This window comes from Esox lucius, chromosome 2, assembly GCF_011004845.1.
Source record: "Esox lucius isolate fEsoLuc1 chromosome 2, fEsoLuc1.pri, whole genome shotgun sequence".
NCBI classification, from domain to species: domain Eukaryota; kingdom Metazoa; phylum Chordata; class Actinopteri; order Esociformes; family Esocidae; genus Esox; species Esox lucius.
The window spans coordinates 8,711,279-8,733,392 of NC_047570.1; the positions used below are offsets into that span (position 1 = coordinate 8,711,279).

The window sequence follows — 22,114 nt, forward strand, 5'->3', positions numbered from 1 at the left end:
CTGCGAGATTTCAAATGACTTTATTATAAGTCATTAACTATTAATACGTGAAAATGACATTAAGCCAAATGTTATGTAGTTTGATAAATATGTATCTAGTACTTGTGTATTCCAAATACTATTTTACAGGCAGAAATGGAGGCGTGGCTGGTGCAGTGACAGGTCGGGGGCGGCGATTAGAATCCGGAACCACAAACTACCGCGTGGCTAGGGAAGACAGATGTAAACAAATAATATGTCGCTCTCAAAAATTGGCATTTTGGGTTGTTATGTCGATTTTTTCAGGAACATTTTGATTATATTTCTCTATCAAACCGAATGAGCGGACTGTCATTGTTCATAATTCAAGAGGTATGTTATTTTCCGAGATTAATAAATAAATGCCGCGCATTGAGCTGAACGAGAATGGTGATGGCGCCCAGCCATTGGGACCCAAACAGTGGCTTACTTCCTCTTCCTTCCTCCTGTCTTCATCATCTAATGAATCAATATTTTAATTAATAACAAATTCTGATCACTGTAAATTATGAATGGAAACAATGAGACTGATCTTCGCCTTATGTACCTTTTCTCAGTAAAATCCATTCGGGGATTTTATGCATCAGACTTCATCAAATGCGTATTTCTCCAAAACTAGTGTTTTAATATGTTTCATACATCACAGCAACAACAAAAAACTGCTGTGGGTGACCATCAGGGTTCTAGTTCGTAAACGTACACTTTGACCAGACACGTGATCAAGCTAGTGGCAGCTGCATTGCAACTAGTCTTCTCTCCCAGCAGCCACTGGGCCACTCGTTTTAAACAGCCTGAACATGAAGTTTGTTGGTCTTTTTGGACGTGTTAAATCTGTGGTTATTGGAATGATCCATGTTCAAGCCTTACCGGGTAAAGATTATTGGCAACTTTTATTTAGCACTTATTTACTCATTCTTTTTCAACATTGATTCATGTTTTTCAGGTACACCGTTACACCGCATGGCCATTCCTCAGATTATTGAGGAGGCATGTGGTGAAGCAGAACTATACCGTAATGCTGGAATTGTAAGTATAAGAACACAATGCCTACTTGGACACACTAACTCTGTTGCTGTGGCTTCTGAATGCTTTTTTTATTTTACAGGATGGGCTAATAGTTGAGAACATGCATGACATTCCGTACACATTCTCAGTTGGACCAGAGGTGTGTGCCTCCATGACAGCTGTGTGTACAGCTGTGAGAGGCGTCTGTCCGTCTCTGCCTATGGGTGTTCAGATCCTTTCTGCAGCAAACAGCTCTGCGCTTGCTGTTGCGCTAGCTTCAGGTGGAAATAGCTTGCTAGTCAATAACTAATTAATGCGTGCATGGTTAATGAGGGTATACATTCCTCTGGAATCTCTGATAAGATGCACAATCCATATTACTCGGTTCAGAGAAGCACATGGTTAGCTACCTGTCATGTTTCTGTATTCTTTTTTTTCTTCTATTCAAAGGTATGGATTTTATCAGAGCAGAAGGATATGTCTTCTCACATATTGCTGATGAAGGCCTTTTAAATGCATGTGCTGGAGACCTTTTGCGGTATCGCAAGCAAATAAATGCAGAACACGTGCAGATCTTCACCGATATCAAAAAGAAGCATAGGTGAGCATTTGTTTCAAAATACTCCAGTCAGACGACCCAGCTGGCTAAATCCTCTAGACAATGGCATTTCAGTAGGTTCTGAACATACGTTTTACAGGTACCAGTAAACAGAACTGCATGGAGACATGAAAGTAATTATTCTGATCATTGCCATATGTGTAATTAGATGTTTTTTGTGGGGATGTCTGTCTTCCCAGCTCACATGCTCTGACTTCAGATGTCAGCATCGTGGAGTCAGCCAGAGCAGCTGAGTTCTTCCTCTCTGATGGGCTCGTCATCACTGGAACGGCCACAGGGGTTCAAGCAGATCCTAAGGAACTCAGAGGTGTGTCAGACACATACTGACATGTATAATATTGCAATAACACTTACAGATATGTATAATATAACACATACAGACATGTATAATATTGCAATAACACTTACCAATATGTTTAATATAACACAAACACGTACAGACATGTATAATATAGCAATAACACTTACAGATATGTTTAATATAACACAAACACATACAGACATATACTGCAGGTCAAAAGTTTTAGAACACCACATTTTTTCCATTGACATTGACACACTTTTAATGTCTTAATGTACTCTGAAATTAAAACATAGAACAAATAAATAAGATATATAATTAATAATACAAATATTAATCACCGAATAGTTTTGTTTAATTTAATCAAAACATTTGACTCATCAAAGTAGCCACCTTTTGCAGATATATCAGCCAAAGAAACTTCTTTCTACTGTGATTCTTTCTACTGTGTAAATCAGACATTGTTCAGAAAGTTCTCTCCAACACTGTTGCAGAAGTTCCCACAAATGTGTTGCACTTGCAGGTTGCTTTGCTTACACCCTTCTGCCCAGTTCATCCCAAACCAGCTTGATGGGGTTTAGTGCTGGATGCTTGGCTGGCCATTGCATGATTTGAATCCTCCCGTCTTGTTCTTGTTTTCTAATAAGGTAGTTCTTCCATTGCCTGGAGGTATGTTTTGGGTCATTTTGTTACTGTAGTTTGAACCCCTAACAAATGAGGCGTACACAAGAGGGTTTGGCATGGCGCTGCAAAATGCTGTGGTAGCAGTTTTGGTTAAGGGTGCCACTCACTCTGTGTCAGCTGACGACTTTGGATCCAGTAAAAGAGCCCCAGACTATCATGCTTCCTCCTCCATGTTTGACATTTGGTATCACACACTGAGGAACCATCCTTTCACCTAATCGACGGCGTACAAAAACCCTTCAGAATGAACCGAAGAATTCGAACTTTGATTAATTGATCCATAAGACCTTCCAGTCTTCAGTAGTCCCCTGGCGATGCATCATGGCCCAGGCAAGCCCTTTTTTCATATTTTGCCATCTTAGCAACAGCTTTCTTATTATATTATTATTTCAAAATATTTTCTTCACAGTTGAAACTAAGACTTGCTTACTTCAACCAGTGTTTAGCTTTTCTAGAAGACGTTGTCCTGTGATCTGCCTATCACACAAGCCATTGACCCTCAGAAACTTCACTTCTGATTCTGTTGTGGCTTTGGGTATGCCAGACCTCTTCCTGTCAGAGTTTTCGCCAGTTTCCAAGTGCCTTTTGATGGTATAGGAAACTGTCTTCCTTTGTTAATTGCCCCCCCCCCCCCATTATGATAGCAATATACTGCTTCCTGCAGTACAGTAGTGTCCAAATAATCATTAAGAGGGTACAGTAACACAGTTTGTTCCAACACTGCAGACAGAGGTTGTGTAAGTAATCAACAAAAGCTGGGACGCCTGTAGGAACTGTTAGCATCAACTTTCAAAGTTTAATTTACAACCCTGTTTCCCAAAAAGTTGTGACTCTGCGTGAAATGTGAATAAAAACAGAATGCAAAGAAGTGCTAATCATTTAATCTCTATATTCAATAGAAGATTATACATATACAATTATACATATGAAATGTTGAAACTGAGACATTAAATTGTTTCTTGAAAAATACAGTTAGGTCCGGAAATAATTGTACACTGACACAAGTTTTGTTATTCTAGCTGTTAACCAAAATATATTCAAGTTACAGGTAAATAATGAATATGGGCTTAAATTACAGCTCTTTAATATGTAGGCCCATCTTTTTCTAGGGACCAAAATTAATTGGACAATTGACTCACAAGTTGTTTCATGGACAGGTGTGGGCTATTCCTTCATTATTTCTTCTTTAATTATGCAGGTAAAAGGTTTGGAGTTGATTCCAGGTGTGTCATTTGCATTTGGATGCTGTTCCTTTGACTGCAACATGCGGTCAAAGGAGCTCTCAATGCAAGTGGAACAGGCCATCTTCAGGCTGCTAAAAATAATTCATCAGAAAGATAGCAGGAACATTAGGAGTGGCCAAATCAACAGTTTGGTAAAATCTGAGAAAAAAAGATCGCACTGGTGAGCTCTGCAACACAAAAAGGGACGGAGGGCACCAGTGGTGGATGATAATTAGATCCTTTCCAAGAAAAACCCCTTCACAACATCCAGCCAAGTGAAAACCACTCTCCAGGAGGTAGGCATATCAATATCCAAGTCTACTATATAGAGAAGACTTCACAAAAGCAAAAACCAAGGGTTCACCACAACGTGCAAACCATTCATAAGCCTCAAGAATAGAAAGGCCAGATTAAACATCTAAAAAAAGCCAGCCCAGTTCTGGAACAGCATTCTTTGGACTGGTGAAACTAAGATCAACCTGTACCAGAATGATGGGAGGAGTATGGAGAAGGCTTGGAATGGCTCATGATCTGAAACATAGCACATCATCTGTAAAACACAGTGGAGGCATTGTAATGGCATGGGCATGCATGGCTTCCAATGGCATGTGGTCACTAGTGTTTATTGATGATGTGACAGAAGACAGAAGCAGCCATAAAAATTCTGAAGTGTATAGGGATTTATTGTCTGCTCAGATTCAGCCAAATTCTGTGAAGTTGATTGGATGGCCCTTCAGTTTACAGATGGACAATGACCAAAAACATACTGCGAAAGCAACCCAGGTGTTTTTTAAAGCAAAGAAGTGGAATATTCTGCAATGGCCAAATCACCTGATCTCAACCAGAAAAAGCATGCATTTCACTTGCTGAAGATAAAATTTAAGGCAGAAAGACCGACAAACCAACAACTGAAGACAGCTCCAGTAAAGGCCTGGCAAAGCATCACAAAAATGTTGTGACAGAGGCAGCATAAGGATGGAAAAACTAAGCCTGGTGGAATATCAGATAATTAATTAGGTCACTTGGCAATAGCATGACTGGATATTAAAAGATCATTCCAGAGAGAATGGGTCTGTCAGAAGTGGGGATGGGGAGGGGTTCACCACTCTGAAAGACAGCGTGGGCAAATAGTGCAGCCATTTAAGAATAACGTTTCTAAAAATATACAATTGCAAAGAATTTGGAGATGGCATCATCTATGGTACATGATGTAATTAAAAGACTCTAATTAAAAAAAACAATATTGGATGGCCGGGATCTTCGTGCCCTCAGGCAGCACTGCATTAACCTTTACGAATACCATTGTCTGTGAAGACGTCGCTGCATACACAATTTAAAACTCTACCATACAAAGATTAAATCGTATATAAACACTGATCCAGAACCGCTGCCAACTTCTCTGGGCCCCAGCTCATTTAAGTGGAAAACTGTCTTATGGTCTGAAAAATCTAAATTTGAAATAATCTTTGGGAATCATGGACACCGCATCCTCCAGAATGAAGAGGAGAGGGACTATCCAGCTTATCAGCGTACCGTTCCAAAGCCAGCATCCATGATGGTAGGGAGGGCATTAGTGCACATGACATGGGTGATTCGCACATCTGTGAAGGCACCATAAATGCTGAACAATACAGTTGTGCTGATAAGTTAGCATACCCTGGCAGAATGTTACATTTTTGCATTGATTTTGAAAATATGACTGATCATGCAAAAAAATAAATATTTTATTTAAGGATAGTGATCATATGAAGCCATTCATTATCACATAGTTGTTTGGCTCCTTTTTAAATCATAATGATAAGAGAAATCACCCAAATGGCCCTGAGCAAATGTTTACATACCCTTAAAAGGAAAAAAAAAGTCACCCAGAAGGTGAAACACACAGGTGAAAATGACAGTTTCAGGTGAATTTCCCACACCTGTGGCTTTTTAATGAGCAATTAGTGTCTGTGTATCAATAGTCAATGAGTTTGTTAGCTCTCACGTGGATGCACTGAGCAGGCTAGATACTGAGCCATGGGGAGTAGAAAATAACTGTCAAACGACCTGCGTAACAAGGTAATGGAACTTTATAAAGATGGAAAAGGATATAAAAAGATATCCAAAGCCTTGCAAATGCCAGTTAGTACTGTTCAATCACTTATTAAAAATTGAAAATTCTGGGATCTCTTGACACCAAACCAAGGTCAGGTAGACAAAGAAATATTTCATCCAAAACTCCCAAAAGAATTGTTCGGGATACAAAGAAATACCCACAGGTAATCTCAGGAGAAATACAGGCTTGCTCTGGAAAAATATGGTGTGGTTGTTTCACAGAGCACAATACGATGAACAAAAATGAGCTCCATGGTCGTGTAGCCAGAAAGATGCCTTTCTGCACCAGTGTTACAAAAGAGCCTGGTTAAAATATGCCTGAGAACACCTTGACACGCCTCACAGCTTCTGGCACACTGTAATTTGAAGTGACGAGACCGAAGTAGAGCTTTATGGTCACAACCATAAGCACTATGTTTGGAGAGGGGTCAACAAGGCCTATAGTGAACAGAATACCATCCCCACTGTGAAGCATGGTGGTGGCTCACTGATGTTTCGTGGGTGTGTGAGCTCTAAAGGCACAGGGAATCTTGTGAGAATTGATGGCTAGATGAATGCAGCATGTTGCGTTCTTCTGTACGAAAGCTGTGCATGGGACAATCTTGGACTTTCCAGCATGAAAATGACCCTAAGCACAAGGCCAAGTTGACCCTCCAGTGGTTACCGCAGAAAAAGGTGAAGGTTCTGGAGTGGCCATCACAGTCTCCTGACTTTGATATCATCGAGCCACTCTGCGGTTCATTGATTAATGATTGTGCCATTATGTTATGACCTACAGTTGAAAGAAATAAAAGACTCACTCATACTCATGTTTTGTTTGTTTTTTACAAATGGTACATATATTACTGTATATACACGTTTGGAGGAACATATGCTGCCATCCAGACAATTGCTTATATCAGCAAGACGTTGCCAAACCACATTGTGCACATATTTCAACAACGTCTCCATAGTAAAAGGGTCCGGGTGCTAAACTGGCCTGCCTGCAGTCCAGACCTGTCACCCATTGAAAACATTTGGCGCATAATGAAACACAAAAAATGACAAAAGAGACCACAAACTTTTGAGCAGCTGAAATCCTATATAATGCAAGAATGGGACAACTTTTCACTTTCAGAACTACAACAATTGGTCTCCTCAGTTCCCAAACGCTTACAGAGTATTGTTAAAAGAAGAGGTGATGCAACACAGTGGTAAACATGCCCCTGTCCCAACTTTTTTTTAAACGTGTTGCTGGCATCAAATTCTAAATGGGCATGTATTTTTCCTAAAACAATAATTTTTTTCAGTTTCAACATTTGATATGTTATCTTTTGTTTAATGATGTGCACATCATTGCCTTCTGTTTTTATTTGCATTTTACACAGAGGCCCAACTTTTTTGGTAACAGTTGTACATCACATAACATATATGGTATAACACATTAACAAACAGTACCAGTCAAAACTTTGGATACAGATGCAGTACTCAGTCAAGATATTTCTTAATTTTTTTGTATTTTCCACCTTGTAGAATAGTGAAAATATAAAAACTATGAAATAACACACATGGATTCATTTAGTAACCAAAAGTGTTAAACAAATCAAAATGCATTAACATTTTAGATTCTTCAAAGTAGCCATCCTTTGCCTTGGTGACAGCTGTGCATACTCTTTATTGAGTCTACAATAATGACCTAAATTACAGTGAGAGGAAGAATGGAAAGGTTACAATGAATTCAGAGTTAGTAAAGTAAGATCGCCAATTTCCGGGTATTTTCATCAATATTGGATTAACAGTTTTGAAATTTTGCACCAGAAATGTTTACACAAATAGATGTTTCTTATTATGCTGGTGTTTTTGTTGGCCACTGGAACTAGCCAACTTCATCTTCATTGATAATGATACAGCTGATGGCAGCAGGATTGTTTATGAAGTGTAAAGAAACATGTCTGCTCAGATAAAACTAAATGCTAAATTAGATAAAACTAATTTAAACTCCTTTGACAGCCCCTCATCTTACAGCAGAACTGTGATGCCAAACACACTGCCTTAGCTACCTTCTGGGCCAAAAAGTAGAAGGTTGTTGACTGGCTTCTCAAATGCTAAAGACAAGACTAGAGGAAGAAATGCCCTAAAAGCAGCAGGAAGTAGAGATGGCTGCAGTACAGGCCTGGCAAAGCACCACTGGGGAAGATACTTAGCGTCTGATGATATCTATGGATTGCAGACTCATAGACATTTGGGATATGCAACCAAAAACTAAATATGATTACTTTTGTACATTGTTAATTTGGGACAAATCCAAATGATCCACACATTACAGAATAACTCTCATCTTATTCTCAAGCATGTTAGTGGCTGTGTCATGGCAATGGTATGTTTGACATCTACAAAGATTGGGAGATTTCTAAGATGAGAAGAAATGGTATGCAGATAAACACAGGCACAATCCTAAAGGAAAAACCTGCTTTAATCTACTTTACATCAGAGTCTGGGAGAGAAATTCACCTCAGTCAAACTACAACCAACAACATAAGGCAAAATATCGGAGTGGTTTACCAAGAATACAGTTAATGTTTCAGACTGGCCAGGTTACAGTTTTGACATGTTTTAAAATGTTTGGTAAGACTTTGTTGAAAATTGATGTCCAACCACGATCCCAAAGAAGATTTTGGGAAATAATTATGGAAAACAATCCAGATGAGCAAAGCATTTAAAGACTGACCTGAGATAATGTTTTCTGTCCCTTTGATATTACCACATTAATTTACTGACAATAGTAGTCACACTTCGCAACACAGTAAATCATTGCTGGCAATTTTGATTGTGGCCCCTGCTAGAGAAATGTGGCTTTATTTTCAGATCAGAGGGCAACGGACACATCATTTCCATTACACATTTGAGGCATAATGGACTGTGTATCTTTTAAAGACTACTCAGCATACATCTTACTGTACTTTCCTTTCCCTATTTATTTTCCTCCACACACCTTTATGGTCTAGGCCCATAAGGGAGTGGCCTTAATCTCATGCACAATCGCAAATTCTAACAAAAGTATGTATAGTCACCTCCATCCCACACCACTCCCACTGCATACCACATTCTCAGATAGCTCCTGTAGTTTCTTTTTTTTATAAGTAGCTCAGAGGTTAAGCTTTCCTAAAGCCTGCGAAGCCTTGCTGCTGGCCTTAGAAAGAGCATCCTCGTCTGGGGAGAGCATGGCAGCCTCACAGTCCCCCTCCCAGTCTGGATCCTGCTGACCATTGGCTTGTATCCCAGTCCTGCTCTTGCCTGCCTGCCACAGCCGTTTGGCTAATATACAGTAGACACCAACATGGTCTGCTATTTTTAAGCGGGGCCTCCAGATGGCTGACTCACACACAAGGCTATGAACACAGGCAGGCCCAGGCCAGACAACCCTGCTGCCTAGTTTGGAGGTGTGCCTGTGGTTTCTCTGTACGGTTCCATTGGGCCGGCTCTGATGTCAGATGGTACGTGGAACTGCCAGCGTCTGGATTTATCTCTTTCCTCGTGTTTGTCCTCATCTCATCTCCACACATGCAATTACCATCGACTTATAAGAGAGAATGTTTGACACTCAACGCAATGCATTTTCGAATCCAGCCATTTCGCCGTATGTGTTTAGATGACGTTTTGCACAGCTTTCTATTATGATTTTCTGTTTAAACATAATATAGCATCAGCAAAATATTTTCATCAGAAATCCTTTTTGTCTGTTTGCAGATGTCGCAGAGTCGGTGAGATTGCCAGTACTGATTGGCTCAGGAGTGACCAGCGACAATGTGGAACAATACCTTGATGCTAGTGCAATGATAATTGGCTCTCATTTTAAAAAAGGAGGCGTTTGGGCAAATGCTGTTGATGCAGAGAGAGTGAAAAGGTTCATGGGAAAGGTGCATGCACTTCGAAAATGAAATCCACAATTGCTGTTCAAAACATTAAATGTAGAACAATTAAACAGATGTGGCTGTGTTATGTCATTACTGATAAATGTATAATGCTATGTAATTTAATGCATCTTATATTTAATCAAGAGCTTTACTCAATCCCTTGACATCTATACGAATACCCCAAAATACCAAAAATCTTTACATTTAAAAACAAGGCTTGTGACAGTAGAAGAACATACTAGAAAGACGGTAAAAAAAGGTCTGAAGGGAATCACTCAATACAAAACATACAGTACATTGAAAATGGTTAACAATTATTTGGTTCTGTGCATATATTGTAATTGTTCTTAAAATGTAGAGAAATATACACTGTCCAATAACTCAAGTGATTTCTTTCATTCATCACAAAACACAAAGGTATGAAATTTATCAAATCTTTAAAGTAATATACAGTATCTCACAAAAGTGAGTACACCCCTCAGATGTTTGCAAATATTTGATTATATCTTTTCATGTGACAACACTGAAGAAATGACACTTTGCTACAATGTAAAGTAGTGAGTGTACAGATTGTATAACCGTGTAAATTTTCTGTCCCCTCAAAATAACACAACACACAGCCATTAATGCCTACATCGCTGGCAACAAAAGTGAGTACACCCCTAAGTGAAAATGTCCAAATTGGGCCCAATTAGCCATTTTCCCTCCTCAGGTCTCAGGTGTGAATGGGGAGCAGGTGTGTTAAATTTGATATTATCGCTCTCACACTCCCTCATACTGGTCACTGGAAGTTCAACATGGCACCTCATGGCATATATATCTTTTCACCTCATGAAAAGACATAATCAAATATTTGCTAAAATGTGAGGGGTGTATTAAGGCACACAAAGTTGAAAAAAGTAGGTAATATCCAAATCCAATTAAAACAAATCTATCCAACTAATTTAGCCCATTGACAGCTCCTAGTAGTAGTTTCCATCAGAGCTATTATAATGTTGAAAGTAAAAATAAGCCAGTTATCAGACTTTTCACATTTGATGCATTCACTGTAAAACTGGGCTTGGTACAATATGTTAATAACATACTCTGATAAGGGAGAACTCTTTGTAAGCAGTTGTTACACTTCCTTGATCTGGTGAAGGGAATGACATGGTAACAATATCCGAGCTGTGTGTTCAGTGACTTTAGACAGTGAGTGGTTACTCTGCAGACACTCAGTAGTTATAGACACGCTGGCAGGGTTGTTTAAAGTGACCATATCGTCTGTCAGAGGGGGGGAAGCGCATCTTGGCAAGACTCTGCTTATGTAGAGCACTCCTGGTCTTGCGCTCCCTGTGGGTTCTGGCTCGCTGCACTGCAAGTAGGTGGGCGTTGGACGGAAGGGAGCTGCCCCAGGCTGCTAGCCTCCGAGACATGTAATGTTTGACTGGCAAAAACCTACACAGAGAGGAATATTTAAATGTCAAGTGAGGCTTCTTTCCCTAGGATAAGAGTTTTATTATCACACTGACTCGAGGGATTGACTGGATGAACAAAACAAACCCAGGCGGCGACTCTTCTTCATCAGAACTCTGGTCTTCCTCACCGCTGGCAAGGCATCTGACCTGATACACTGACATACTGGGGTTCTCAATCAGCCGGTTCTCAAAAGGGTCTTCAATCAGGAGGTTGTTCTCTGGAAACATCAGACCATATTAATTTACCAAACCGAGTGCGAAGCAGAAAAAACTTTAAAAACTTCTGATAGTTAACACTGGAGAGAAAAAAACAACGGCAGACAACAATGTTCATATCAGTTTAATTAACCTTTGATTTCGACAGTTAGGTACCAGAATTGTATCAGTTTACCTTGAATGTTGATGATTACCCATCCTCCCTTCTCAACCTCGATGAGCTCCTTGTAGGTTTCATTGTCTTCTGCAGGAAAATCTACTTCTGTGCTACCAAGAAAATGGGCAAATATCTTTCCAATCATTGTGTATATGTTATTTTTTTCCTCACCTGATCTGCTTTTTGCAGTCTGCAAAAAAAAAAAAAAAGTGTTAATATAAGTTTATACTGTGTACTGCCATAATGAAGTTGATGCAGGATAAAGCACCAGAAAATGTTTGGGTATTTTAAGATCTGTATGAACAGAAATGAGATCTTAAGTTCTTCTGGAAAGCAGACTGCATTACATTATGACCTTTTCTCGTCTGACCTTAATGACCATAAGTCACAACATGCCCCTTGGACGCCATCTACTGGCTGATAGAAAATGGTGTCCTTTCTAACCATCAAGCACATTTCAAGCCTATATCTGAACTTAAATATTTGTTTAAAATAAACGATTTTGAGATAAAATGAAACCAATTGGATAGATTTTGATGATTTATTTTTTTCTACAAAAAATCAGGACATGATATTTCTAATGTAAATCTTTTCCTGAATTGATTCAATGGTGAAATAGCGCTTTGAAAATTATACATGTAGCTGTTTTATAGATTGCAGTGTAGTAGATTGAACGGAACACGAAACAACCCAGTTAGACTGAACTTTCCAGACAGCCACGGTCTTTGTATACCTTGGTGGACTTGTCACTTGTCTGCCTATAGGGTCAATAAATAGCTACATCACAGCCTGCCAACAAGGGTAGATGCCCAGACAAAACCCGCACGGTACTAATTACATCTAACCCTACAAGGTACTTTTGTCCTGTTCAATATTTAATGAATGTGTAATAGAAACAATTTCAGGTGTGACGTTAGGACCTACTTGGGATAATTTTATATGGTAAACATTGAGGTTAAACTTAAATAGTATAATAAGCACTGAACTGACAGAAGACCAAACCACGTACGTACACAATGCAACATGTCGGAATCACATTATTTTATAAGAAAAATACATTTTGAAAACAGAAACAGAAATCGGTAGAAACATCGTAATTGATCTAGTAGGCTAAGTACATTATTGTCATGCTATACAAGCACAAAAGCTCTCACGAATAGTCTACGAGCACTCGCACAGCGAAGACTGCTATGTCTATTTTCTTACCTGCAGTATGAGAAAATGTGTATATTTGGGTTGTAGATGGTTATCAAAAAACCAAACTGATATGTAACTGTTCTGATAGTTGTTTATGAATAACATCAACTCCCTTGTTTTTGTCGGTAATACGTAAACAAATACCACCTCGAACGAAGGCGGAGCCTCAGTTGCGCAATTATGCGTTCGTTACCAAATGGGAAGTGGGAATGTACCATTTTGGGAAATACAATTGAAAAAACCTGAGAATCCGAAAACGCGTCTTCCTTCCTTATTGCTACGTTCATTGTAAAGTGGCAGTTGAGAAATTACCCGCTGTTAAGTGATAATAAAGTTCGAAATACATTCACATACGTTGAGTTTGAAAAACACTGGCCAAGTATGCATTCGCCATGAATCGCTTGTTTTTTATGAATATATATTTTGTTATTGCATTGTATTGCAGAAACATTCTGTTATCAAGTTAAAGTCAGGGGACTGCTTGAAAATAACCTATTACCATTTACAAAGTTATGTAGTAATTATTAACTACCCTCAGATAGTCGTTTTTACAGTCTCGACTCGTGGAAGGCTTTTCTACTCGTTGAAGGAACTTTTAAGTTAATATCCCTAGTTGCATGTTATTAATTTTAGTTATGGACACAGCATGAGCTAGCCTAGCTTGTTTGTCAACTAAACCGAACCTGTCTAATTAATAAAAGTATCGTCCCTTACGACATAATTATGTTTTGAATCAACTGTGTTTCAAATAGTCCATATAACAAAATAACAGGCCAAATGCATAACAGTGGGTTGGAATTTAAAATGAAACGGAAAGGGTGAGCAATTATATGGAAAATATAATGTTTTTAATGATTTTTTGTAATAAATAATGAGGTAATTCAAACAATCATGCTGGCATTTAAAGGGTTAAAATCCTGAAAATGATTTAATGTTTGGTTGTTTTGAGCAGGTTTCAAGTTTAAGAGATTTATGGAAAAAAAAGCTGGAAAAAATATTAATGTATGAATATTTTATGTCAGTTTATTGTACGTGTACATTTTTGTCCACGAAGGTGTCCAAAGGGTAGTACATTTGAGGGGTGCACAAGGGTTAAAATTCAAAAAGATATTGTCCTAACATTGGCCTGGATCCTCCCACTCTCTGCTTCTCTCTGGCACACTATTTTCAGACACACGTTGTGCTCTTGGCTGAAGAGCTTCAAAACATTGTGTGGTTTTACCGGAAATGGCTTGTCCTAAACGAATGTCACATGATTCACATCGCTCGTAATTTTACTTAAACATAATACACAGGTTAGAGGACAACTTATCATCGAAGTCCGATATCAGACGGTAGGATTCGCAACCAGGTTTTCAGGCAAACGTCTGAATGCGATTGTTGTGATACCGATATAATGTCATGCAAATGTTATTGAACACTGTTTTGCCATTTAACGTTGTTCTAATGCATGCGGTCGTTATTACTGATGCAATCATAGTCTGAATCGTTATATATTACTGAATTGCTAATAAATACTATATAATTTGACTTGAGTCTCCATTTTGAATACGTGTAACAAAAAAAAGCTTGGCTATACTCAGCAGCGTGATGACGTTCATTGTTGAAAGATGGCATACTACAGTGTAGCCTAAACTCTTAACAAATAAACCAAGATAGCCCGCAGCTTTCGTGAAAGCGAGTGGGCATAACCTAGGAAAGTAGGCAGTCAGAGCCAATGGGAGTGAAATATGTAAGTACATTAAAAAAATTTATGAACAGACAGCTGTATTGAGTTAAGATGTTTAATCGATTTAAAAACACGGGCCCCTGTTTGATCTTGCCATGAAGTTCCACTGGCCAAATAAGCTATTTTACAAAAATTCTACATCTAGTTTAAAAGCAGGAGTTACTATTTACGTATACATACAGATCTACACACTACAGATGGATATGTTGTCTTGGTTAAATAATGGGCTTCAGTTTTTCTATCCCAACTACACACTCCCCACTACAGATCGATATGTGATATGTATAACAGCAGTAACAATGTACCACTATTATCCTCCCAACAGGGAACGCAGTCAATGGCTCCTCATATGGATGATGTCATGCGACTGTGCTGTGACCTGTCCGCAAATCAGCAGATAAAAGCAGCAGTGAACAATTCTGGCAAAGGATCGGCTGTGGCAGGAGGGGCTGCATTTTTAGGAGGTCTACTGGGCGGTCCACCGGGGATTGCTGTTGGTAAGGAGCCTACAATCTTCAACCACATGGTGGCGCTATTTACCATCTCTCAAACCAATTGTGCCATGCTATGAGATTTTCGATTTGTTTACACTGCATAGAGCCCATGAGGGACTCAGGGTAGAACAATCCTCCGTTGTCATCTCATGAGGTGACACAGACCTCGTTTGTGTGGCCCCCGTTAGGTGGTGCTGTTGGCGGTCTTTTGGGGTGGTGGATGACCAGTGGAGAGTTCAGACCCCTCCCTCAGATCATCATGGAGCTGCCTCCCCAGCAGCAGCAGAGGCTCTACACTGACGTCATGGCCATTTTGGGCTCACTGGACTGGACAGACCTTGCCCAGCTGACCGCCCTGGTCATGGGGAACGCTACTCTCCAGCAGCAGGTCACAGCCGCTCTGCTGGGTTACATCACAAAGGAGCTGAATGCACAAATTAGATACGGAGACTGATCTTACAAAGACTGACTTTCGATGAAGGATTTCTTTAGAATCCACACACAGGCTACCTTGGGAAGGAAAATCACTTAAAAAAAATAAAGATTTTTGTACTGCGTTTCAGAGCTTGTTTTCTGAGACTTAGATCACTGTAGGTTCTTTGAGCAAGGCCTTGCCGTCGCTGTCGAGCTGAAACCTGTCCAAAACGTTCCTTTTCAGGAAATGGAAAAAAACTAATTGTTATTGTTTCTTTATGTATGGTCAGATGCTTTCAAGTTTCATTATATAATTAATATTTAATCAAAACAGAGCTCAAATGAATTTAAGAGGTTTTTAAATAGCGAATGGCGAGATATGTGTTTTTTCCATCATTGACTAGAATGTTTGCCTCTGAGGCAGTTAGATCACCCCATTACGTTATCATCAACTTACAGGTTACAAATTTTATTGTAGCTATGTGAGCTCTCAGTTTTTCCTGTTATTGAATACATTTGGCCAAAATCTGTGCTTTGAACAGACTATTGAAGACAGGCTATGACTTGACGGCAAATGCTAGACTAAACTGTACTCCAGTCCAACCTACCGTACACTCTTCTCCACTCCCAGATTTCAGGCATCAAATACATAAAATATTAGCCTTTACAGACTTTGTGTTTCTTTAGTAAAGGAAATGCTGTACTTATTCAAACAACCAGTTCTTTATTTAGCCTTGCTAAATATACAAAATACTCACAGGTTTAATCAACTATCTAACAATAGTTATTTATATGCATGCATATGCATTTATATATAAATAAAATAAATACATAGATATAAAACATGTAGTCCATAATAAAGTTAAATGATGCTGCACCTTAGATGAAGTGGGTCAAAACCACCTCGTCACTGTTTACCTTCAACTCTGCTGTATGCAGAACCTCTCATTCAATATGGAGGCAGACAGTTTTAGGGTCCAATGGAGTTATGAAGTTTAGTCACAAGCTCTTTTTAATACTTTTCATTGGTTAAATACTTCTCGTTGGAACCAGGGAAGCCTAGTTCAGCTAAATGTGTTAGAAGTGGTTACCACCCTGACTGGATTTGAACCCCGGCCTCCTAAGTGATTGGTTGGGTCTTTAACCACTATACCACAGTGCTATATGGTTGTTAGATGTTGATATAGCATCTCGACATTAGATCATTTTGTCAAGCATTTACATTGCACCAAGTTTGAATATTTCATTTCTTATTAAGTTTACCTCCACCACAAATAGCATCTATGTAATATATGGCTTTTGCCACAGGCTGTTTTAACAGCTTACTAGCCAGTAATAATCTTACTACTCTTTACTACTTGAACTTAACACAGCCAAAGCTATTTCATGGTGCAAAAGTGTTAGTTTTTCTTTCATTTGTTAATGACATTGATACAACAACTATCAACATAGGTGACCATAACTGACCTTTTCGTCAAGTGAAATGACGAGAGAATCGTGGAAACCCCTACTTTTTTACTGCCTAAGGGGTTTTGATCTAGCCTATATTACCGCAAAAATAATGCAAAGATGCGTAATTTGAAAATCCACCAGAAAAATGTGCAATAAAACCGTGAAGTTTTATTTTAGGCTTACTATAACATAGAGACTGAAAGTTATAGACAGCAAAGTTTTTATCTATATGGGGCAAATCCTAATGCATAATCTACTTGGACGGTGATGAGATTCAAACATGGGACCTATTAGTTGCAGGTCCTTGTCTCTAACCACTACGTTACTTAACTATGGTCCATCTGTCAGTCTTTTTGGCCGGCTCCGCTCACGCAGTCCGGTAAAAAATAAAAACAACAAAATATGGAGGTACAAAGATTCCGTCCGCCTGCAACGTTAAGCAAGTTGATCAGTTGAGAATGGTGTCAGACTTCTCATGTTCCCTAGTCTTATCATGTCTGAATGACTTCCTTCCCTTACACACTGGACACATTTTTGTTTTAGATCCTACATTATTATTTCTGAATATGGCAGTGTGATGGCAGTTTCTCTCATACAGTAAGATACACCAAGATGTACATTTTAAAAAGAGTACAACCTGTGTATTTCATTGTTTGTTGCCAATATTTACGAACTGAAATGTACACATGAAATATTATAATAAAATCATGTTGTAAGACAATGACAAAAGCACCTGATCCCTTTTTCTTTAGGTGTGCCTGGGACAGCAATAAATCCATGCTATATAAATATTTTATCACAAATTAATTCCTTCATAATAAACAGGATCGAAGACTTAGTTATTAACTCATTTTTTTAATTTCCACTAAAATGTCACAGATTTCTAAAAACACATATTTTTGCTTTGCGATTATGTGGTATTATGTGTAGATTGATGGCAAAAAAGCCACCCCATATGAAAATCCAGGTCATTGAAATAAAGGTGAATGTGCTTTATGCATGCGCCGGCGTACACCCCATTTACATTGGGGTAATGTTTTCAAGTCTGGGTCTGAGGGTAGTGAAAACCACAGTAGTGTGATCCATTATGTTCAACTTTTTTAACTATTTTGCCTAGTTATTGTTTAGTAGGGTTACACGCTGCCCAGACAACATGTGTGGAACTCTGTTACAGACCTCTGTGAACTACACACAATTCAAGTTCCAAACGAGGTGGTTGTGAAACACCTGGAAGAGTCACTTCACAGAGAACTTCATCATGCTGCCATTCAATGTGTTATGTCATTTATTTAGTATGACATAATTTAGCTAGAACAATAGGATTAATTGCCTTTCACCAATAATGTTAGGGATGTCCAACTACAGACATGCATCACTGGTTTAGAATGACATCAGTAATCGCTATAGCAATACATGCAATAACGATGTTTTTCCTCTTTTAACATCTGAAATGTTTATCTTTGTATTATATAGAATTGTTGTAAGATGTTGAAGCACTTTGGCATTTGTCCCATGGTTGCATTTTTTACGACTCCAGGTTGGCATAACATCAGGGGAATACCATAGGATGGCAATGTCAACATTTTCTGAGAGATTGTTGCTTCTCAGCTGCTTTTTCCAGTTGAAATTATTTGATGTCACCACCATATTGGTAGTATCTGAATAAAAGTTAGTTATTTTCTGAAATATGTGTGGAAGATTTAAACAGATATTACTTAAAAAGTGTTTGTGACAAAGCAAATAATATTCATAAAACTCATTATCCTAAGTAGTTAGCCCAAGCATTCCCAACAGCCAAGATGGTAAAATCAAGTGAACTGTTAACTTTATCTGGAGGGTTACATTTTTCCTTAGGAATAGTACATTTTGTGTCCACCCTGAGTGTCCCCTCATCAACACACATACACCTGGGCCAGGCAGTTTATCAAGAATGTTTCTAAAAAGGGCAGGTTCTTGGAAGTTCATACTGAAACAGTGTAGGAACCAATATACGTTCTTCCAAGAACTCTTTGAAGGGGTTATTTAAATAACCCATTTTTAATGGTTATGAAAGAACCATTTGAAAAACCTTTTGGGTTACATGTGTGAATGGGTAGTTCATTCATATGGTTCTTTGGGTAACAGGTGTAAACAGCCCTTTACAATACATTTTGATATTTTTCCTTGAAGATCTAGGTTTGCCCAGAGTATCAAAACATTTCCTTTTTAAAATGATGCAGCTGTTCAAGTTATGGTGAGGATGTCATTTAACTAGAATTTTTTCCCCGGTTAATTCACTAGTGTAATGAAAATGCTACCAGAACACATACTTCACTGTATTAGGGAAGAAAAACAACACTATGCAAGAGTTCAGCAATAGAAATGAAATAGTTACGTAGTTCCTCTTTTTTGCATTTGAGATGTCACTCAAATGAACTAATCTTCTGCAGCTCAAATGCATTAAGGAAAGAAATTCCACAAATTAACTTTTAACCTGTTAATTGTAATACATTCTGCTTAGAAATACAATATATAAAGGATTATTTCAAATAGTGTGGAAAGGTTTGATGCAAAATATCACTGAACAGCTACTATATTTTATAAAAGGTTAATAGACAAACACACAAAAATCCATACAGGATACTGAAAAACACTGCAGCATGATGGTAATAACTGGACCTCCTCACTCTGGCTCCCAACTTCTGCTGCCCGATTTTTACAAACTTGTGAGAAACTACACCATCTACGGTTTAACAACCTTGAGTTGGATATGTTCATTTGGACCCCCCTAGCTCTGGGTGTGAGGCTGTCAAATATTGTAGGGACCAAAAGGGATTATTTTTTTTACATTAGAGAAAGATAATTAAACATTAGATGGACTTGTCATATGTTGGTTTAAATATTAATTTCCTTAGTGTCTGAATTAACACTGGAATATACACTCACCGGCCACTTCATTGGGTATACCTTGCTAGTATCAAGTTGGACCCCCTTTTGCCGTCAGAACTGCCTTAATTCTTTGTGGCATAGATTCATCAATGTGCTGGAAACATTCCTCAGAGATTCAGGTCCATATTGACATTACAGCATCACACAGTTCCTGCAAATAAGTCAAATGCACATCCATGGTGTTTATCCATCTGTTTATGACCACAGTGTATCCATCTTCTAATGGCTACTTCGGCAGGATAACGCACTATGTTACAAAGCTCACATCTCACACTTGTTTCTTGAACATGACAATGAATTGTACACCACATTTTTGAATGGGTTTTGTTTCACAATCCTCTCCAGGATGTGGTTATCCCTATTGCTTGTACACTTTTTTCTACCACATCTTTTCCTTCCCTTCGCCTCTCTATTATTGTGCTTGGTCACAGCTCTGTGAACAGCCAGCGTCTTTAGCTATGATCTTTTGTGTCTTGCCCACCTTGTGCAAGGTGTCAATGGTCGTCGTTTGGACAGCTGTCAAGTCAGCAGTCTTCCCCATGATTGTGTTGCCTACAGAACTAGACTGAGAGACCATTTAAAAGGCCTTTGCAGGTGTTTTGGGTTAATTAGCTGATTAGAGTGTGGCACCAGTTGTCTTCAATATTGAACCTTTTCACAATATTCTAATTTTCTGAGATATTGAATTTGGGTTTTTCATTAGTTGTCAGTTATAATCATCAAAATTAAACACTTGAAATATATCAGTCTGTGTGGAATGAATGTATACATTATACAAGTTTCACTTTTTGAATGGAATTACTGAAATAAATAAACTTTTTGATGATATTCATAATTTTATGACCAGCACCTGTATACACACATATCCCTCAACTGGACAGATCTATAGACGTTACCCACATACACACACAGCCCTCAACTGGACAAATCTACAACCCCCCCCTACATACAGTGGATATAAAAAGTCTACACACCCCTGTTAAAATGCCAGGTTTTTGTGATGTAAAAGAATGAGACAAAGATAAATCATGTCAGAACTTTTTCCACTTTTAATGTGACCTATAATGTGAACAATTGGATTGAAAAACAAACTGAAATCTTCAAGAGGGAAAAATGAAAACCATACAATAACCTGGTTGCATAAGTGTGCACAACCTCTTATAACTGAAGATGTTGCTGTGTTCAGAATTAACCTATCACATTCAAACTCATGTTAAATAGAAGTAATTACACACCTGCCATCATTTAAAGTGACTCAGCTGTTCTAGTAGGATTTTCCCAACCTTTTCTTAATTGCATCTCAGAGCAAAAGCCATGGTCCGCAGAGTTTCCAAAGCATCAGGGGGATCTAATTTTTGAAAGATATCAGTCAGGAGAACGGTACAAAATAATTTCCAAAGCATTATATATACCATGAACACAGTAAAGACAGTCATCATCAAGTGGAGAAAATGTGGCACAACAGAGACATTACAAAGAACTGGACGTCCCTCCAAAATTGATGAAAAGACGAAAAGAAAACTGGTCAGGGAGGCTTCCAAGAGGCCTACAGCAACATTAAAGGAACTGCAGGAATTTCTGTATTAGCCGTGTTCTACATGTGACAACAATCTTCCGTATTCTTCATATGAATGGGTTATGGGGTAGGGTGGCAAGATGGAAGCCTTTTCTTACAAAGAAAAACATCCAAGCCAGGCTAAAGTTTGCAAAAACTAACATCAAGTCTCCCAAAAGCATGTGGGAAAATGTGTTATGGTCTGATGAAACCAAGGTTGAACGTTTTGGCCATTATTCCAAAAGGTGTGTTTGGCGCAAAAACAACAATGCACATCATCCTAAGAACCCCATACCCACAGTGAAGCATGGTGGTGGCAGCATCATGCTTTGGGGATGTTTTTCTTCAGCTGGAACTGGGGCCTTAGTCAGGGTGGAGGGAATTATGAACAGTTCCAAATACCAGGCAATTTTGGCAAAAAAACGCCCGTTAAAAAAACGCCTGAGGATGAAGTTCACCTTTCAGCACGACAACAACACAAAGCACACATCCAAATCCACAAAAGCATAGTTTCACCGGAAGAAGATTAACGGTTCGGAATGGCCCAGCCAGAACCCAGACCTGAATCCAAGTGAACATCTGTGGGGTGATCTGAAGAGGCCTGTGCAGAGGAGATGTCCTCGCAATCTGACAACAACACAACTGGCTATGATCTCTGATCTCTAACTTGGGGGCAAT

At 38.7% G+C, this 22,114-nt stretch overlaps 3 protein-coding genes across 6 annotated transcripts; 2 read left to right on the forward strand and 1 right to left on the reverse strand.

The window, feature by feature from the left end:
- Nucleotides 1–25: 25 nt before the first annotated feature.
- On the forward strand, nucleotides 26–9,905 carry zgc:162297 (uncharacterized protein LOC555865 homolog). Of its 2 annotated transcripts, none has more exons than XM_010891413.4 (6): nucleotides 26–351; nucleotides 962–1,044; nucleotides 1,124–1,304; nucleotides 1,474–1,624; nucleotides 1,822–1,949; nucleotides 9,671–9,905. In XM_010891413.4, the coding sequence occupies exons 2-6, from the start codon at nucleotides 979–981 to the stop codon at nucleotides 9,859–9,861; spliced, it is 717 nt and encodes a 238-aa protein (XP_010889715.1). In that variant the 5' UTR covers nucleotides 26–351; nucleotides 962–978; the 3' UTR covers nucleotides 9,862–9,905. The 2 variants fall into 2 exon arrangements, with proteins under 2 accessions (XP_010889715.1, XP_019912335.1); XM_020056776.2 differs by lacking the exon at nucleotides 26–351 and adding an exon at nucleotides 792–888.
- A 669-nt stretch (nucleotides 9,906–10,574) lies between these two features.
- On the reverse strand, nucleotides 10,575–13,028 carry si:ch211-260e23.9. The gene is made up of 4 exons (XM_010891414.4): nucleotides 12,874–13,028; nucleotides 11,686–11,857; nucleotides 11,380–11,512; nucleotides 10,575–11,274 (listed from the first exon to the last, which is right to left on the reverse strand). Exons 1-4 carry the CDS (start codon nucleotides 12,967–12,969, stop codon nucleotides 11,052–11,054), a joined length of 624 nt encoding a protein of 207 aa, XP_010889716.1. The 5' UTR covers nucleotides 12,970–13,028; the 3' UTR covers nucleotides 10,575–11,051.
- Nucleotides 12,417–15,644, forward strand: LOC105022737 (protein C19orf12 homolog). 3 transcript variants are annotated; one of them, XM_020051292.3, is made up of 3 exons: nucleotides 12,417–12,520; nucleotides 14,919–15,090; nucleotides 15,276–15,644. In XM_020051292.3, the coding sequence occupies exons 2-3, from the start codon at nucleotides 14,931–14,933 to the stop codon at nucleotides 15,539–15,541; spliced, it is 426 nt and encodes a 141-aa protein (XP_019906851.1). In that variant the 5' UTR covers nucleotides 12,417–12,520; nucleotides 14,919–14,930; the 3' UTR covers nucleotides 15,542–15,644. The 3 variants fall into 3 exon arrangements, with proteins under 3 accessions (XP_019906851.1, XP_010889718.1, XP_010889717.1); XM_010891416.4 differs by lacking the exon at nucleotides 12,417–12,520 and adding an exon at nucleotides 13,991–14,198; XM_010891415.4 differs by lacking the exon at nucleotides 12,417–12,520 and adding an exon at nucleotides 14,205–14,596.
- The last annotated feature ends 6,470 nt before the right edge of the window (nucleotides 15,645–22,114 follow it).